The sequence below is a fragment of the Mastigoproctus giganteus genome, chromosome 2 (genome assembly GCF_048544385.1).
Source record: "Mastigoproctus giganteus isolate SK-2022 chromosome 2, ASM4854438v1, whole genome shotgun sequence".
NCBI classification, from domain to species: Eukaryota; Metazoa; Arthropoda; class Arachnida; order Uropygi; family Thelyphonidae; genus Mastigoproctus; species Mastigoproctus giganteus.
In genome coordinates this window covers 202,616,565-202,636,849 of record NC_143576.1, presented here as the reverse complement: position 1 = coordinate 202,636,849, position 20,285 = coordinate 202,616,565, and the positions used below count along the sequence as shown (strand labels likewise).

Here is a 20,285-nt window from a genome sequence, read left to right as displayed (position 1 = left end):
AATAGTGGGCCAGTAAATCAGAGGGTCTTATAATGGGGGATTTTAATTTCCCAGATATTGACTGGAATTTGGGGGTTGGTCACTCACACACTAGCAAGGCTTTTGTGGATTTACTGGATGATTGTTTTCTACATCAGCATGTTCGGGAGGCAACTAGAGGGAGTAAAACTCTTGATCTGATTATCAGTAGTGATTCTTCATGCATTAAGAATCTGCAGATAAAGGAACCACTAGGTGGCAGTGATTACAGTGTGCTGAAGTGGGATTTACTTAAAGACATAACTAACATCAGGGGTAAAATGAAGGGTTTTTGCTTTCGTAAAGGCGACTACGATGGTCTGAGACAGTATTTAAATTCTATACAGTGGGACCAACTGATGTGTTACCAACAGAAAATTCAAAATGGGAAGCATTCAAAGAACTTATCTTGGAAGCAACTAGGCTTTACATACCATCTAAGAAATATTGTTCAAGGTTTAGGCCTAAATGGATGTCAGATGAACTAATGAGACATATGGCAGAAAAAAAAAATGCATGGGATACATATAAATTAATGGGTGACATGGAAGCCTATGATAGATATAAGCTGGTATATAACCAAGTCACAAAGGAGATTAGGCAGGCAGAGGCAGATTATGAGGAATCCTTGGCAAAGGATGCAAAGAAAAACAGAAAAGAGTTCTTTACCTATGTAAACTCTAGAAGGAAAGGGATGAATCAGATTGGTCCACTTGATATCGATGGTTCAACTGTTGATGATCCTGCTCAGGTAGCTAACAAACTAAATGAATATTTTGCATCGACATTCACACACGAGGAGTTACTCAGCGAGGGGAATGCCAGAGGTGTATTGAACTCTGGCAGTTAGCTAGATAATCTTGTAATAACTGAGAGTAAAGTGGAGGAGAAATTGTTGAAGATAAACACAAGAAAGGCAAATGGGGTGGATGGGATCTATCCAGTTATATTAAAGGTGGCAGCAAAAGAAGTAAGCAAACTCTTAGCCATAATTATGAGAGCTTCTTTGGACTCAGGGGAGGTACCCATGGACTGGAGATGTGTAAGTGTGAACGCAATTCACAAAGGAGGATCAAAGGCTGACACAAGTAATTATAGACCTGTGAGTTTAACTTCTGTTCCAGGAAAATTAATGGGGGCACTGGTTAAAGAAGCACTGCAGGATAATCTAGACAAGACTTCAGTTGTAGCTCGGACACAGCATGGTTTTGTTAAGGGAAAGTCTTGTCTGACCAATTTGTTTGGATACTATGATGCAGTCACAAAAGAACTGGATGTAGGGAATAACTTTGATATTATATATTTGGATCTTAGAAAGGCTTTTGATACTGTTGCACAAATTGCAGCAGTGTGGCATTGGAGGCAAATTGCTGCTATGGATAAAGGGATGGTTGAGGGGGAGAAGACAGAGAGTGGTAATCAATGGACACTGCTCATCATGGACTTATGTTATTAGTGGAGTCCCTCAGGGTTCAGTGTTGGGTCCATTGTTGTTTTCTGTATTTATAAATGATATTGATGATGGTATATCAAGCTTAATGTCCAAGTTTGCAGACGATACAAAAGTTGGCAGGGTTGATAAGGACACTACTGACACTATCCTGCTGCAATAGGATGTGGAAAAGTTGAGCAGATGGGCTCAGAGATGGCAAATGAAGTTTAACATTGACAAATGTAAAGTACTAAATATGGGGAAACAGTAACCCCAGAGCAACATATCAACTCTGTGGTACTACACTGACAGTGGTAGAGAATGAAAAGGACCTGTAATTGTGCAGGCAGATATGAAGTTTTCTGAGCAGTGCAGATGGGCTGCAAGAGTATCTCAGTGTCTTGTCAATGATATAGAGGAATTTTTCTAGCAGGGATAAGTAGGTGATTATTCCCTTGTATAAGGCAATGGTCAGGCCACACCTTGAGTACTGTATACAGGTCTGGAGGCCTCATTTCAAGAAGAATGTAGAGCTGCTGGAACGAGTACAGAGAAGGGCAACAAGATTAGTGAATGGAACAAAGGATTGCTCTTACGAAGAAAGGCTTAAGTTTTGCAAATTACAGTGTCTGGAGACTTAAGCACCAGCGAGGTGATCTGATAGAGGTGTATAAAGTCTTGAATGGTTTGAGCATGCTCAATGACGATGGGATTCTTCCTCTTGCTCAGAATAATCACCTGAGAGGGCATAAATTCAGATTGAGGAAAGACAGATGTAGGATAGATGTGCAGAAATTTGCCTTTAACCAGCAGGTAGTTGGTTGGTGTAACAGACTTCCATCCCTTGTTGTGGAAGTTGATAGCCTAAATAAACTTAAGGCTCAGCTGGACAGGTATTTCGAACGAACAGAGGGGTGAAATGGGAGTGTTTTTATTTTTTATTTATTTATTTATTTATTTTTTTGGCTGATGCTGCATAAGCTTGTTTTCTTGCATCGTATGCTAATGCTAAAAAAATTATAAGAATGTTGACCCTTCAGAATTTCAACGCAGTTTTACAGTCAAAGATGCAACATTTTCACTCGCGACTGCGTGGAATGCAGTCAAGCATGTAACTCTTTTAAGAGTGTGGCAAAAGTTATGGCTGAATGTGATGTTTGCAGATCTACAATCTGATCAAAATGAAGATTTTGAAGGATTTCACATAAAGCTGAAAGCATCTGAACTGAAAGAACGGGTGGAAACTATTAAATTATGTACGGAAGACAACCCTCTCCGCAAACTTAATGCTGATGACATAGAAGATTGGATATGCATTGAAGTGACTTTCACTGATCAAGAAATTATTCAAAGCATTAACTCCTGATAACATAGAGAATTATTCAGAAGAATCTGGTGAAGAAAATGACAAAAGTTGAAGAAAAGATATCTTGGGCTACTGCAGAAAAATCCATTGAAACAGTTATTAAATTTATGGAACAGAACTATAGCTTCAGTCTTCAGGACGTCATGCATGTGCACATGGTGCATTATAATTTTATCACAAAGAAATTACAATGTCGTAATCAAGATGATATATGAAAGTATTTAAAGAAAGCAATAGAAGTGTCAAGCAGTGTAGCAGATAGAGTAGAAGCTGCAAGTGTTCCATCCACAAGCAGTGCAACAGAAATTGTTTAAAAGAACGAATAAATATTTGTTTGCTTTTCGAACGTTGTATTTTATATGAAAATGTTTCGTTAATAAACTAAAACAAAAATAATTAATTTATATCAAATATGTGTCTTCTGCTTTCATTTATATACAGTAATACCCCGAAGTTACGCGATAGGTGGGTCCGACGAAAATCGCGTAAGTCGAATTCGCGTAAGTCGGGGTACAACTTTGCATATAAATACATATAAATTTTGCTTAATTGGGACCAAGGACTAACAAAAACACTAGTTTAGAAGAAAAATATTAATAAAATTGCAGTTCTTTATACATATTAATACAAAATATGTATTAAAAAAACAAATGACTTACGTAAAAAAGTTATTTCGATGTCGATGGCTTCATAAAATCTAACAAATTCGTCTGACGACACAGCGCCTTCTTTCTTTCACGCAGAATTTCGTCGTAGCAAACTAATAATTTTTTTATTCCTTGCTTTGTAGCTATAACGCGTTCTTCGTTGGAGTCTATGTTTTCTAAAATTTTTAAGCCCTTTACAATTGAGCCCTTTTTAATTTTCAACCTGTCAAGTTTGCAATTGTCATGTGCTTTTCGCCATTGCTTCATTTAGGCCTGTAGCACGTGCAATATCACATGGTCTTTCATTTCGCTCAAAGCGTTTCACAATTTCATATTTTTTCTCTATCGACAGAGGCGGACTGGCCATAAGCCTTACCGGGGAAACCCCGGTGGGCCAGTGTGATTTTGGCCATAAACCATAGTATGAGGCCACTATAAATTTTTCCGGGTAAGAATTTTTGATCCAGTCCGCCTCTGTTTATCGATATTGCTTTTCTTTTTCTCTCTGAATCTGCAGTGTCTTCACCAGGACGCTTCCTTTTCACACCTTTTAATTTTTAGGGAATAAAGCACAATTACAAAACGAGGAGGCACGCTTGATACGCATAAACAAAGCTGCGCGCATGTAGCAACTGAATAAACAACACCGTAATGGCAGAGATACGCTATTAACACCTCACATTTCTAGGGGTTACTACCATAAAACAATAAAAATCCAGTTGCGTTTCTGCTAGTGAAATCTGTTATAAACTTGTAGTAAACTCGATCTAATTGCATTTGCGATTATACTGATATCTGGAATTGTGTTGGTTTTTACGTTATTATGGAGAAATGTGTTTCCCCTTCACTGATATAAAAAACATAAAAGCAGCAAAGTTGAATTTTGTTCATCTTTCGCTCTCATTCTCCGCCGTCGATAACATATGAAAAACGACCTTTGAGATAGTGGGCGGCAGCGTTGCCAAACGAAAAAATCAAGAACCGCGTAACTCCGAGTTCGCGTAAGTCGGGGTATTACTGTACTGTATTTTTCTTTTACATTGTTCATTTTTATACACTATTTCAATCATTAAAAGCTTTTTTTTTTTTTTTTTTTTTTGTGGTGAAAATTTTTATGTTTACGTCTTTGTCAGGTGTTGACTTTATTTTTCTTTAAAACTGCTCATTTTGATAAATGAAGCATGCTTTATTTGCTCATGAATAAACTGTCAAAATTTACCTTGTCATCTCTTCTTTATTCTATCTTAATATTTTAAAAGTACTGCCTGAGAATCTGGAAAATCTGAAAATCTGGATTGACCCAGTCCCTGAGCAGTCTGGATTTTCGGACTTTTACTGTAATAGTATTTGCCATATAGTGCAAAGAAGCCACAGGCTTTTGCTGCACTGGCAAAAAAAAAAAAAAAAAAAAAAAAAAAATAAGAAAAAAACAACATCCCAGGTAGATAAGAAAATACAAATTATATGCTTTCCTCCTCACACAGGTAACTATCCAGTTGACCCTTGGATTTATTCAAACTGTCAGCCTCTACCTCCAAGGGCAACTTGTTTCAACAATCAACAACCCACTGGCTAAAAGAAAACTTCCTATAATCTATTCTAAACCTCAACCCCTGTAATTTGAATTTGACCCCTAGTTTTGGAATTCTTTATAACAGTGAGAATTTCACCTTCATTCATTTTACTAGTCCCTCTCAGAGCCTTATGAACCTCAATCAGGTCACCTCTGAGGTGCCTGTTTTGCCAACCTCTATCGCCCACATGATCGAAGTATCTCCTCATATGGTCGTCTTTCTGCTGATCTCACCATTTGACTTGCCCATCTTTGGACCCGTTCAAGAAGAAAGGGTCCAAAGACTGGTATAATACTCTCTGCAAATGTGTTTTTAGTTGTCATGATGTCTCTCACAGTTAATTTTTGGATGACTTATAAATAATAAGAGAAGTTAATTAAGAGAATGACAGCAAAAGAATTAATATCTTTTCAAGTAAAGAATTCACATGTTTTCCTTCACTTTTCAGGGATTTGGAGGCATATGGTACAGATATCTTTTCAGATTTATTTTGCTCTTCTCATATATTATTCCTATCAGGTAAGCTGATTTCTGATAATTTATTATACAAATTATCTTTTGTTTAGATTTTTTTAGCTGTAATAACAATTTATGTTTATGTTACATTAAATTATATATATAAAGAAAAATCAGAATCAAGAATGAATTTACATAAAACAGTAAAAGTAATTATATATCCAAATGCAAGCCTGATTTTGTAAATGTAGGGGACTGTATATAGATATCTTCTGTATTGTATACTGCACAGAATTAAGAATAAATGATACTGTAGCACTCACTTTGATACAGAATTAGCATTTGGGTGCCCTCAAAGTTATGAAGTTGCTTTTTCCATTAATTTGCACATCTGTAGTAAATTTAATCCTGATTTTTTTTTTTTTTTTTTTTAATTATATAGTTGGTAAATTTATATAGTATTGTATAGATGGTAAAATACTATTAAATTGTATAGTTGGTAAAATATACTGGTGTGCAAAACTTAAGGACTAATACTATTTCTAAAGGTTACAACCACAAAATCTTTACTTAAGGTACTCTTTATTGACGAGAGTAGATTCAATCTCAGCAGCGATTGTGGATGTCAGCAAATGTTGCGAGAGGTTGGCACATGGTATCACCCCGCAGACATCACTGAAAGGGATGGATATGGCAGTCGAGGTGTTCTCGTCTGGGGAGGCATTATCTTGGATGGATGTACACAACTCCAGATATTGGAAGGCAGTACTGTAACTGGTGCACGCTACTGTAACGAGATAATCCTTCTCCATGTGTGTCTGTTCTGAGGTGCCATTGGCCCCGAGTTCATGTTTATGGATAGTAACGCCACACCCCATCGCACTGCAGCTGTGATATGCTTTTGGAAAGTGAGGACATCATTCATATAGATTGGCCTGTCTGTTCCGCTGATCTAAATCCCATTAAACACATATGGGATGCTCTGGGGAGATGTCTAGCGCCTCGTCCACACCCACCAGAAAATGTTCACCAGCTGGAGATGGCACTGACAGAGGAATGGACGATGTTACCACAAGAACTTATCAACAACATTGTTCTAAGTATGGACAGGCAGTGCAAAGTCTGCATCGACATTAGGGGTGGCCATATCTCCTACTGAGGACCACCTCTTTGCTTTGTTCCATCTTTGGCAGTGATGCATCTGTATCATGGCAGTTAGTGCAATGTTGCTATTTTTGAATAAAGTCCCTCTGTACCATTTTGTGTCCATTGTTATGTCAGTGTTGTTTCCTTCATTTCTGTATCTCACGAGGTTCCTTTGGTATGCTTTTCCCATATCCAGGCCACTCCTATGAGAAGCTGGCGAAAACTTGACTGGTCCTTAAATTTTGCAGACCAGTGTACTATTAAATTGTATAGTTCATAAATTATATAGTATAGGTAGGTATATTTATTGATTGATTCGATTGTTTCTTATATCAGTATTCATTTTTATAAGGATTCAACTGATATTGAGAACTTATTAAGGAACTAGTAGCAGTTATTACGAATATTTTTTTTTTAGAAGAATAAGTTGAAAAAATTCAAGAATATAAGATAGTATTAGTCAGTAATGTTAGCCCTTCAGGTTGCATTGTTTCAGAACAGTAATGGTCATACAAGATCAGAAATGGCTTAAAATTTCAAATTTTTTGCAGCTGTTTGTTTATATTTCTTGTAAACATTTTTTCTTGGTTATTTTGTATATTTTCACTATAAATATAAAATATCATACTGTTAAATCTAGATTACTATTAATTTTTAAATTATTAATTATGTGCATCAGTTATTCATGCCTCAACATTTAGTGCCTCTGGTGTGTAGCTCCCAATGGATTTAAATATCATTTTCTAATTGATATTTAATATTCTGGTGATAATGTATGGCTTATAAAAGTAAAATATCATATTCATAAACATTGTTTAAAAAAATTACAGATTAATTTTATAACATGGTAGTTGCATGGAATATTTCTTGCCAGAATGTATAGAAGATGGATTGGTTACCTCACACAAACATTTCAGGAGAGAGGGCTTACTTTTGTTAAGTGTTAAAGATCTGACAGGAAATGGTATGGCATGGAGGAAAATAATGAATTGAATGTAAACTGACTGGATAAAACCAATTTGGATGTTGATATTGTCCTTATACTTTGATCTCTTGACTAATGATCTCTTATATTAAGATACCTTGGTCCTAATCCTGACTGTGGTTTGGATTATATCAACTTATAGTTATTATTCACGCTAAATCTCTGATTAGAGTTTGGTTCCCTTTGGGATAGGAGAACATGTATGATTTTTTTCCCCCTCTCTAATACTGCAACTGTGTTGGTTAGTCTTGGGCAAGGATGTTATTTCCTTTTCCTACTGGGTATTCAGGATTTTTAATCTTGCAAATAATTACACAGGTAACTTCTGGAACAAACTTCCATCTGTCGTTGTAGAAGTTGATAGCTTAAATAAATTCAAGGAAGACGTGGACAAGCTTTTGGAGTGAATGGATGGGCAAAATGGGAAGGGTTTTTTTTGGCTGATGCTCTATAAGCTTGCTTTCTTGCATCACATGCCTTGACAGCATAAGAAAAACATGGGAAATGTGGTTTGGTTGTTATTTGGTTTTTTAGAAGCATTAGCAACTAAGGCCATATTGCTCCGGGGATATGCGGTGGTCATTTCCTGACCTTTCCGCATCCTCCGTATTTGGTGGTCATGGGCTCGAACCCCGGTCTAATCAAAATGGGGTTTGGAATAACCTTGGGATGGTGTGTGTGGGGGGGGGGAGGGAGCAGATTGTGGGATCTTTCCCACAATCTGCTGCTGCCTTCATTAGTGGCAGTGTTTGAAACTAAAATTTTTTTTTTTTTTTTTGCATAATTCTTATCTCCATATCATGCCTACCAAATATAAATGCTTTTCCATCAGTTTTTACCCCCAAAAATGCATCATAGTAAGTCAATTATAACTGCTCTGTATATAGTCATTTATGATTTCCTCTGCTAGATGATATGTTTTAAATATTTTTAGTAGTGTAGTGTATGGAAATGCTTTACTTAATTTTGTTCATATTAAAGGAGAAGATAATTTATATTTAGATGCAGGAATGAAAACCAAACTATCGCTGTTTATTATTTTTATTTCAGCAAGAATTTTTAGTTTTATTAACAAAATTTTTATTACTTTTCACAGTTTGAGAGTTAACCTTGATATGGGTAAAATGGTCTATTCTTGGATGATTCAGAAAGATAAAGAAATCCCAGGAACAGTAGTTCGCAGCACAACAATTCCTGAAGAATTAGGAAGAATCGTATATTTTCTTTCTGACAAAACGGGGACTCTTACACAGAATGAAATGGTAATGTAGAGCATTTGGAAATATTAATGTGATATGTTTTGAAGAATTTTATTTACTAAAATAAAGCTTTACTAGCTTTATAAATGAAAGTAAAACCTTTTTATCTTGAAGCACCAAAATATATTTTGATTTCATTGAGTTTAGAGCAGGGGTCCACGGGCTGAATCCGTCCGACAAACGAAATATTTTTATCCAGCCTATGGATATTTCAATTAGATAGTAAAAATTAATGTTTATATTAGATCACAATAAAATTTATGAAAAACACATTTTGCAGATTATTTTAACTTTCGTTGGTTGATTAATAGTGTTGACAGCACTGTGTCGTCAAGATATTAATTCTGTTATTTCCACTCAAAGCTGTTCTTTGAAACATCGTTAAAATAATCCGTTAATCTTGACCCTATCTTTAAATAGCAATAGGCGTTAGAGACATTAATTAGGGATTTCCTAATCCCTTGCCAGCCTGCATACCAACCCTGATGTCCAGAGTATGGGAGAAAAGGTCACCCTAGGCTTCCACTACACAAGAATCACAGATTCAGGATAAAAGCTGGCACCAGCAGCATGATCTGATGATTGGTATCAGTAAGATCCTGAACGGGTCTGCACATGAACCCTGATGCCCAGAGTATGGGCACAAAGGTAGCCCCTGGCTTCTATTATACAATAACCCCAGATCCAGGATAAAAACATGACACTATCCTATTTGTTAATGGAGTTAATTCCACCGCTGTAAATTAACCGTTGGCAGCCTATATGCACATAAAGTTTCTGGTAGCATCAGCAAGAGGAGGCTGTCGGCAGGTATGAATTTAATCTTTGTTATTACCTTAGATTTCCTGTTTTCTATTGTAACAGCAATTCAAAACTTAATACTTTAGAATTGTAATGTTCAAATTGCGATATTGGTAATTGAAATTGTATTATTGGTAATTGTAACTGTAATATCCTAAAAATTTTAATTTGTAGCCCTTTCTGTTCTCCCCACAGCATGGCCTGATGATGGGTATCAGTAAGATACCCAAAACGTCACCTTATTAAACTATATTATAATTAATAATTTTTTTTTTTTTTTTATGTAAACCCCAAACACGAGAGGTATTAGAACGTATAGTACTTAGTACCGTGCTTGGGTTGGAGGTTGACAAGACGAAAGAAGATATTTGTTGACATTGGACTTGAACTTCTGTAGACTGTAATTTTGAGGAAATACGTATGAAGGAAGCTTGTTCCAGAAAACGCCAGTTGAATGAATAAACGAGGAAGACGAAAAGTTCGTTCTGTGAGTTTGAAGTTGGACAGTAAATGGATGTTGGCTGGTGGCGGCACATGTTTGGACTGTTTTGAAAGAAAGAGTGGGAATTATAGAAGCCAATTCAGAAGAACAGTGCTCATGGAAATATCTGTAGAAGAGGCATGCAGCAGAAACAGTGCATCTATGAGAAAGCGAGTGTAGAGACTCTGTTAGAGATGAATCATTAATTAACCTAATTGCCCTCTTCTGAATGGAATCAAGAAGCCTGAGAGAGGTTTTGGGGGCACCGCCCTAGATGTGGGAACAATATTCCATGGTAGGGCAGATTTGCAATTTGTACAGAGTGAACAGCTGTTTGAAATAAAAGTAACGCCGAGAGCGAAAGAGAAAACCAAGTTTTTTAGATGCAGAGTAAGCAATATTTGTAATGTGCTTGTTCCAAGAGAGATTAGAAGTCAGGGTAATCCCAAAAAGAGATATATCATTTTGCCTAGAAATCGGAGTGTCACAAAAGATAAGCATAGGAGCAGAGAATCCTTTTTGCGAGATATATGACAAGACTGAGTTTTAGAAGGATTGAAATCAGCTAAGTTGTTTTTGCTCCACTGGAGAATTACCTGGAGATAGGCATTTACAGAATTGGTAGCAGATTTTCGAGAAGTTGAACCTGATTGAGCAGGACAAGGTTTCTCAAAATGGAAAGTGGAATGCAATGTGCTATCATCGGCAAAACTTTGGATAGGATTTCGAGTCATTAATATACAAGAGGAAAAGAGTGGGGGAAAGACCTGAACCCTGGGGGATGCTGGCATTAGTGGAGAAGTTAGAAGACAGAGAGCCATCTACCATCACCCTCAGTGAGCAATCAAAGAGAAAACTGGATAACCAATTACAAAAAACAGTTGGCAAACCATAAGATGGAAGCTTGTTTACCTTTATGCCAAACATGATCGGAAGCCTTTGAGATGTCAAGAGCAACTGCTTGTGTTTCACCGAACCTTTCCATTGAATTAGTCCATAAATGGGTAACATAAGCCAGAATATCACCAGTGGATCGACACTGACGGAATCCATACTGGCGATCGTTGATCAGACGGAAGGTTTCTAGGTGGTTTAAGAGTTGGCGGTTAATTGATTTCTCCATTACTTTAGAAAGAGTAGAAGTAATTGCAATGGGACGATAATTGGATGGGAGGGATTTGTCACACTTTTTAGGAACTGGCTGGATATGAGCAAATTTCCAAGCAGAAGGAAAAACACCTATGGAATAAGAAAGTGAAAAAAGGCGGCAAAGAATAGGAGTAAGTTCAGGAGCACAGGTTTTGAGAACAAGTGGAGAAATACCATCGGGACCTGGAGCTTTCTTAGCATCAAGATTCGTCAAAATCCTTCTGAAAACCTTTTGACAGAAGACCACAGGAGGCACTGAATGGAGTGTTGGGAATGGTGGGAGGTGTTTTACCAAGATCTTTAATACATGAGTTGGAAGAAAAATGGGATGCTAGCAGGTGAGCTTTAGCCTTGGCTGAAGTGACAACAGAACTATCTGGTTTGGACAGAGGTGGAAGCAGAAATGGGGAAAAGTTGCGGCCAATAGCTTTGGCAAGAGACCAGAATGCTCGGCTATCATTAGGGCAAGAGGCAAGTTTTCTACTCTTAGCCTGTTCAAACTTTAGTTTGGACTGATTAAAAACTGCTTTACAATTGTTGCGAGCTTTGGTGTAGGCAGAAAATGAAACTGAAGAATTAGAAACAAGCCAATTATGGTATGCAACATTCTTCTCTTAGCACATTTATTGGAAAACCAAGGTTTACATAAAGGACGAGATTTTAAAGTGGAGTGTGGGATAAATGATTCCATTCCTGCAAGAATAATTTCACTGACACGATCTGAACAAACGTTGACATCAGAAGTTTTGAAACAGTAATCCGACCAAGGAAAAGAAGAAAAGAAATATTGCAGGTCATCCCATTTTGCATTCTTGTAATGCCAAACAACACGAGTTTGGGAATAGCCATGAGATAAAGGCTCCATTGGAGAAGAGACAATCACCAAGTTGTGATCTGAGGTGCCTAAAGGAACTCTCACATCGGCTGTGTACTTAGAAGGGTTGTTTGTGAGAAAAGATCAAGCATATTGGCTGTATGATTAGGATTGTCCGCTATTCTTGTAGGTAAATGAACAATCTGTGCAAGGTTATTAGTAATTGCAAAAGCCTCACCATCTCGACTTGCTGGGTCGGTGTGACTAGAAAACGAAAGCCAACTGGAGTTGTGAACATTAAAATCACCAAGGAAAATTACCTCACTGTTAGGAAATTGGACTGGAGAAAGTCAAGTTGCAAAGAGAGGAAGTCAAAGAGCTTCAAGTGATTAGTGGAGTTGGGAGAACGGTAGAGACAACAGATGAATTTGACACAATGAGGTAGAAAGATTTTAAACCTGAGTAGAATGAAAAAAGGAGATTCCAAATTACCAAGTCTTTGACAGGGAGTATTGGAACGGACATATGCACAAGTACCACCTTTGTGGTGAAAGGAATCATACAGTGAATTATTTGGGCAACTAAGATGAGCAGTGGTCGAATCACCCGATAACTGAGATTCTGTCAGAAAAAAGTACGTGGGGTTTGGCAGACTGCAAGTGGAAATGGACATCGTTAAGATTAGAATTGAGGCCATGTATATTTGTGAAATGAATTGGGAAGTGTTTCAGAGGTTTAGATCTTTTCGCAGATAAGCTTACTTTGTTAGTTTGACAATTCATGGTGTATTCAATAGTAAGAAAAGGTGAGTGGCACATATGCTGTATGAAGTAATGAAATTTGTGGATATGGCGTACACGTGGTAAGAATATACCCAGATCCTTGACATAACGTGGCCTCGACAATGCCCCCCTTCATACACACTACTCGGTCTCCCTCCAGTCACTATCTGGCAGAGTAGAGGTAGCAAGATTATACACTAGCTGATCCGGAAGCCTCCTAGAGAGTTACCAATAGGTTCGGTCTGGTGTACTAACTAGCGGCCGGCCTGTGAATACCGTTTTAGAGCTGTACCCTCGAAATATAAGAAAGATTGGTCTCGCCACGATGTTCATCGTCACCTCAAATGACATTAATCATACTGCATGATGGAAGAGATGGGGAAGGGTTGACCAGAACTTAGCTCTGGAGACTAAACATGGGTTTAGTGATAATAATAATAATAACCTTTATGTTAAAAAAATATTAAGAAACATTAGTGCTTGCTTACTTCAATATTTACAAGTATTGTTTTTTTTATTCCAGTGATCCCATAAAAATCATGTCGAACTTGATATTGAAAAAAAGAAAAGTTGATGCTTAGTGTCACGTTTTTAATGAGCAGTGGCCAATTAATTACTTCTTTTGCACTGCTCACTGATATTTCCATTTCTTATTTGCAATGAAGCCTTGTCGGTGTTCAAGGAATATAACGTGAAATGTCGCTACACCACAAAACGTGCCTCACATTACGATCAATTTCAAGGAGCTTTGCGGCAGAAAAAACTCAAGAACTAACCAAAACATTTCAGAGTCAACAACAGAAGATTAGAACTTTTACTCATCAAAATTTATCTGCAGTTAGAGCTAGTTTTGGAGCTTCACAAATCATTGCCGAAGAAGGAAGAGCCTTTACGGATGGAGAATTTGTAAAACGAATTTGTTTGGCAATTGCAGAAGTATGTCCTGAGAAAGTAAAGAATTTTACATCTAAGTTTATCTTCATCAACTGTAACAAGAAAAATTGAAGATTTAGGAGTCTATGTTCAAAATCAACTTGTAGAAAAATTTTGTGAATTCACATATTTTTCAATAGCAATTGATGAGAGTGGAGATACAAGCCATGCAGTTCAATTACTAATTTATATCCGAGGTGTAAATGAAAATTTTGCAGTAACTGAAGAGTTAGTTGCATTAAACAGCTTGAAAGATACAACAACAGGTGAAAATATATTTTTGAGTGTGTCAGAAGCAATTGATGGCATAAAATTGAATTGGGATTTGTCATCAGTGGTTACGTTTGATGGCGCTAAAAATAAGTACTAAAATTGGGTTCATGGGTCAGCTTCATAAATATCTTGAGGGTAAAAATATTAAAAAACCAATGCAATTTCATTGTATAATTCACTAGCAGTCTTTGTGTGGAAAATTTTTGGATGTAGATTCAGTCGTGTCAACTGTTAATATATACAGTAAATTTTATTTGCAAGACTAGTCAGAATCATCGGCAATTCAAAAATTTTCTTGAAACGATTGAGGCTGAATACGGTGATTTGTTGTACTACACTGAAGTATGATGGTTGAGTTGTGGTAATGTGTTGAAGTGATTTTTTGAACTTAGGATCAAAATAGATCTATTTATGAACAAAAAATTTAAACCTGTTCTGAAACTGTCAGATCTCAAATGGTTGTGGAACCTTCCCTTTTTAACAGATATATGTGAACACCTGAATTTTCTTAATATGAAACTACAAGGAAAAGATAAACTTGTCAATGAATTGTATTATAATGTCAAAGCATTTGAAACAAAACTGGAGTTATTTAAAAGTCAACTACTTTGGAATAATTTTTCACATTTTCCATGTTGCAATAATTTATCTAAAAATATGCCTAGTTGTAATTTTGTTCAAAATGTTAGTTTGTTGCAGGAAAATTTTGCATCTAGATTTTCTGATTTTAAAAATAATTCAAAGGTGTTTGAACTTTGAATTATTTTTAAAATTTGATATAAACAAACCGGTATATTTTATATTACATATCCATTGATTTATTTTTGAATCTGTAGATATAGGTAGGTATAAAATTTGTTTCTATGCATAACTTTAATGTTATGTTATGTACTTTAATGTTATTTACGTAATATATACTCCAATTTATGCTGTTATACAAATTGGAGCAGTATGAGATTAAGGACAAGTTGCTGCTATAGATAAAGGGGTGGTTGAGTGGATGAAAGACAACAAGTGCTTATCAATGGATACTGCTCTCGTTGGACTAATGTTATTACTCTAGTCTTGTAGTGTTCGGTGTTGGGCCCTTTGTTGTTTTCTGTATTTATTAATGATATTGATGAAGACATGAGATATTGTCTAATTTATAGATGATATGTAGTTTGGTAGGGGGGTTAATCACATTAATCAGGGTATGCTACTGAAACAAGATCTAGACAAATTAGGTAGGTTGGCTGGGAAGTGGCAGTTGAAGTTTAATATTGACTAATGCAAGGTACTTCATACGGGGAGCAGTTAATCCCAGAATAAAACGCTGATTCTGTGGTACCAGACCTAGGGTAGTGGACAATGAAAAAGACTTGGCAGTAATTTGTAAGTCAGTTATAAAGCTCTCTGAGCAGTGCAGACAGGTTGCCAGTACAGCTCATATGGTTTTGTCAATGATGCACAGGAATTTTTCCAGCAGGGATAAGGAGGTGATTATGCTATTGTAAATGCAGTGGTCAGACCAAATCTTGAGTAATGCATAGGGAGTTTGCCTTCGGCTGCCAGGTGGTTGATTGTTGTTACAACTCTTATCTGGTGTTGTAGTGGTGGGTATGTTGATTAAATTCAAGGAAGAACTAGATAAACTGTTAGAATGGATGGACAGGCGATATGGAAGGTATTATTATTATTTTTTTTCGCTGTATAAGCTTTCTTTTTTGTATCATTTGTCACTACTATTACTAAATGTACTTGTGTGTGCATTAAGAAAATTTCTCATACATAACAACAAAGATTTCCAACTCATTTTACCTGTAATTGTAATTAATCATTCAACAAAATGCATGTAACTGAAGAACCATGCATTAAAATAAGTTTTGTGTTGTTAATTATGTGTAATCATTTATACCTGTTAAAGACTTAGTAGTATCCTTATCTTGGGATATTGTTTGCTGTTTAATACTTGTAAACCAGCAAAAAAAATGACATACCATTGGTTGTTCAGTAAACTTCATAAATTACTGCAAACTGCTCTTGCCTATTATAGCTACATAAGCTGTACAAATTGCTTGTATGCGTGAGCGAGACCAGTTTGACATCACTTGTAGAGCTGCCCAGAGAGAGAGAGAGAGAGAGAGATGAAAAACTCAACATTAGTTAGGTGAAAAATGAACGTTTGTTTATATTTACATAGTTAACCTTGTTTGTGGTGAATTAAATGTTTTTGTGTATATGTGTGTAAATAACTCAGCATCTACATAAGTGATTAACCATGGAAGCTGTTGGTAAGGGAAGATCGAAGGCAATTTTGATTAAGGACTGGTTAGGTTCATTTTAGTAGATAAGTTTGTAAAAGAATATTAACATTAGTTTAGTTGATACGAGAAAGATAACAATTGTGCATTATTAAAATCAAGAAGTCATAAAAATTGTGCATACCTCATAAATTATTATCCAAGAAGAAGTGGGATCTTTTTGAAGTAGATAAGCTATTCACAACTTACGTATCCATTCCAGTTCAGATTTCAGATTTCATTGTACAGCAGGCCCCCGTTATAAAGCGGTTTGCTTTACGCTGATTCGCTATAACGCTGTTCTTATATTATAACCCGTATCTGACTATAACGCTGTCACAGATCACTATAACGCTCTTTTACAGATTACATTTTTGACATATTAACGAAATCGTTTCATTTGATGGAGTCGATAGCTTGAAAATGAATAGCAAAACAGCATTAAAACGTTTCCCACGCCGACTTGAGAAATTTTCCCATGCTCAGTAAAATTTTCTCGCACGCTAATTTAGTTTCAGTACAGTGACTTGTTACGTAGTTCCGCGATCAACATTTTAAAAAATGATCAAGTATATTGCTTAATATTTGCGTTATATGCATTTATCCGAAGTCTAGTCATCACTCAGTAGAGTATTAGACATCGGTGTAACGGAAAGTTTACTTGAACATTGTATCGTAATTAATTCAATCAACGCAGTTACATTTTTGAAGAGCTAATAATGACTGATAGGAATGAAAAAGCAACAACGTCTGGGCGCAGTACGAAGACTATAAATGTAAGAAAAAGACTGAATTTGAAAAGTAAATTAGACGTTTTGAAGCGAATCGATTCCGGTCAACGACAAACGGATGTGTGCCATAATTTAGGACTTGCAACTTTAACTGTAAGAACAATTATAAAAAAAAAAAAAAGAATTAATTTTTGCAGCGGGAAAGATAGCTGTTCCACTGCAAGCAACTAGGACTAGGCCGGCTATTAGGATTGAAATGGAAAGACTTTAATTTTATTGAGGATAATATTCCAATGCAGAATTCAGTTAAGTTAAATATTAAAAAAAGAGAGAGAGAGAGAGAAAGAAATTAGCCAATATGATGATCTGAAGAAAACTCGCCTAAAAAAAAAAAATGTGGAACCATTTAAAACTGGTAAGGGCTGGTTGAATAGATTTAAAATCCAGGGAGAAGCCGCAAGTGCAGATCAAGGAGCCGAAACTTTCAAAAAAGAACTTTTGTTAAAATTATTGAAGAGGGGTATTATGTGTTATACTTCTCAACAAGTTTTTAACATAGCTGAAGCAGGACTTTTGTGGAAACGAATGCCTAAAAGAAGTTTCATATTGAAAGAAGAAAAAAACATGCCAGGTATCAAAGCGGTGAAGGATCGGTTGACTTTGTATTGTTGGTTGTAACGCTGCGGGGGATTTAAAATTAATACCCCTTTTAGTTTATTTGGAAGAGGGCCAAAGTTCAACTCAAAATCCACACATTTTTCATGATTAAATTCATCAATTAAATTAAATTAATTATTTTAATTAGAATTTTAAATTTACTTTTGATACGCAAGTAGTTACCACATAATTATACGTATGCAATGCAGAATATTTTATATGTGCAAATATTTGAATATTAAATATTTTGACTGACATTTGCATCTTTTCATTACTGTTTATTATTCATTAGGAAATATCCTATGGTACTGACCGCAGCTCATCAATACACATGTTACCTTATGGGAAAGCGGCGCTCGCTTAGCGCGGATTCACTTAGCGCTCTGTTTTTCCGGAACGAATGATCAGCGTTAAGCGGGGGTCACCTGTATATATACTTTGAATTATCTGTACTAAGAGGCATATAAAATCCTATATTGTTAATTGGGGAATGAGAAGGACTTAAAAATGAATTTCTTTAATGTTGAAATTAACAAGAATTTACTGTAATAGTAAATCCTTGTTAATTTCATATTGGATTATTTGAAACAGAATTGATTCCTTGAATAATTCAGTGTTTATAAAAGGATGTTTGTTCAACAATAAAGGGTGTTTATATAACAGTCAAACAGAATCCAATTTTGTTTTACTGTTATATAAACATCCTTTATTATCAAATAATACATCTTTCAAAGGGGAGTTGCCCCCTTTTTAAGATGCAACTATTATATAAGAAACTTTACTTGGGTCCATCAGAATAGTTAAAATAACATTACATAAGCATATTCATTGATATTTCTCTTTCATGTTGAGTATGTGTATGTAGGCAATTATTCAAAACAGAACTGGATTCTGTTTCTAATAATTCAGTGTTTATAAAAGTGCATCCCATCCTTTTATAAAGAATGCAATATAAACATCCTTTTATAAAGAATATAATCTTTATAAAAGGATGTTTATATAGCAGTAAAACAGGAATCCATTTCTGTTTTACTTAATAAACATAAATTTTACTAATGTACAAGTTAGTGCAATTGCATCATTTCAGTACATAGCCAACTACTTAAATAGTTATAAATTGGCATCATTAACTATATCTCATATTGTGAATACCTTCAGAATGAGTTGCCACGATATTGCACTACCTCAAATAAGTAACACTTCACCATAGGAGAAGACTATTGTTACTTATTCTCAGTAGTTGGCTATGTATTGAAACGATGCAATTTCACTAACTTGTACATTAGTTAAAGTCTTACGTAACATGAGGATTTAGCCCTAAACTATATCATAGCATAAATTTTACTTAATAAATTATGTAAACATCCTTTATTTTCAAATAATGTCTTTTAATGGGGTGTAGCCTAATTTTTTTTTTTTTTTTTTTTTTTTCATTGTAAGTATTATTTGAGAAGATTATTTGGTAGATGTATAATTATATTAGAAAACTTTGCTGGGATTCATCAGAATAGACAAAATCATGTTATATACTTAATTTCTCTTACATTTAAAGAGTGTTCAAAGTAGTTGTGCAGCTTTTTTTAGTTTCGAAAACAAAGAAAATAGTGTTTAGCACAATTGTGAAGAAAAGAAATCCTCCAAGAAAGGAAATTGCTGTTGATAGACTGTTTATATAATTATATATTTAATTTATATAGTCTGTTATATTGTATTCAGATATTTTCTTCAAATATATTTTTTAACACTATAAGGATTATTTTTTTTTAAAGGCAGGCTTACGTACACTGAAGTTGTCTTGGCTCCTTATGAAGATAAATGTACAGATATCCTAAACAGGCATTTTTGTAGGCTACTGGCCATAAAATAAACTTTATCTTGGATTTGCTAAGTGATTTTCATTTTCTTTAATATTTGAAGAATGGTTACTTCAATTCAGATATATGGGGTATTAAGAGCAGGAGACTCTCAATACAGCACTCCTGGTGGACAATGAAAGATGGAGAGCGAGAGTAACAGAACTTCAGGAAAGAGTGAATACCATAGCACAAATCAAACTGCCAAGTGTGCAAGGAGCAATCAAAGCAGAAAAGGAACCCCTACTGGAAACTGCAATGGAGACTGATGACCCCCAATGGCCCAAGCTAAACAGAAGAACCGGACAAAACCAGAGCCAAACATCATTTGCCCAAATTGCCAATATATACATGCCCAAAATTGGACCAACAATGCAAAGAGCAAGACCCAATCTACTTAATGCCAGCAAACAACATGCCATTATAATTAAAGCTGCTGATGGTCATAATGTCATGAGTGAAGAAATAAAAGAAAAAGTAAAATTCAAACTAGTCCCAATATTAAAGGACGTAAAAATATCCAATATTAGGAAAATTAGAGCCAATGGCATAATCATAAAGTGCCGAGCCAAGAAGACCTGAAAAAGATCCAAAACTGTACTCAGTTACAACAATCAGGACTCCAAGCTGAACTTCCTAGAAAGTT

At 35.6% G+C, this 20,285-nt stretch overlaps 1 protein-coding gene across 1 annotated transcript in view; it reads left to right on the top strand.

Annotated features, from left to right (window-relative positions):
* Positions 1–20,285, top strand: part of LOC150089919 (putative phospholipid-transporting ATPase IIA) — a 359,368-nt gene that overhangs the window by 125,367 nt on the left and 213,716 nt on the right. The window contains exons 10-11 of the mRNA XM_090368898.1: positions 5,486–5,556; positions 8,721–8,886. Coding sequence (XP_090225024.1) covers positions 5,486–5,556; positions 8,721–8,886 — 237 coding nt within the window. The remainder of the gene's footprint in view (positions 1–5,485; positions 5,557–8,720; positions 8,887–20,285) is intronic.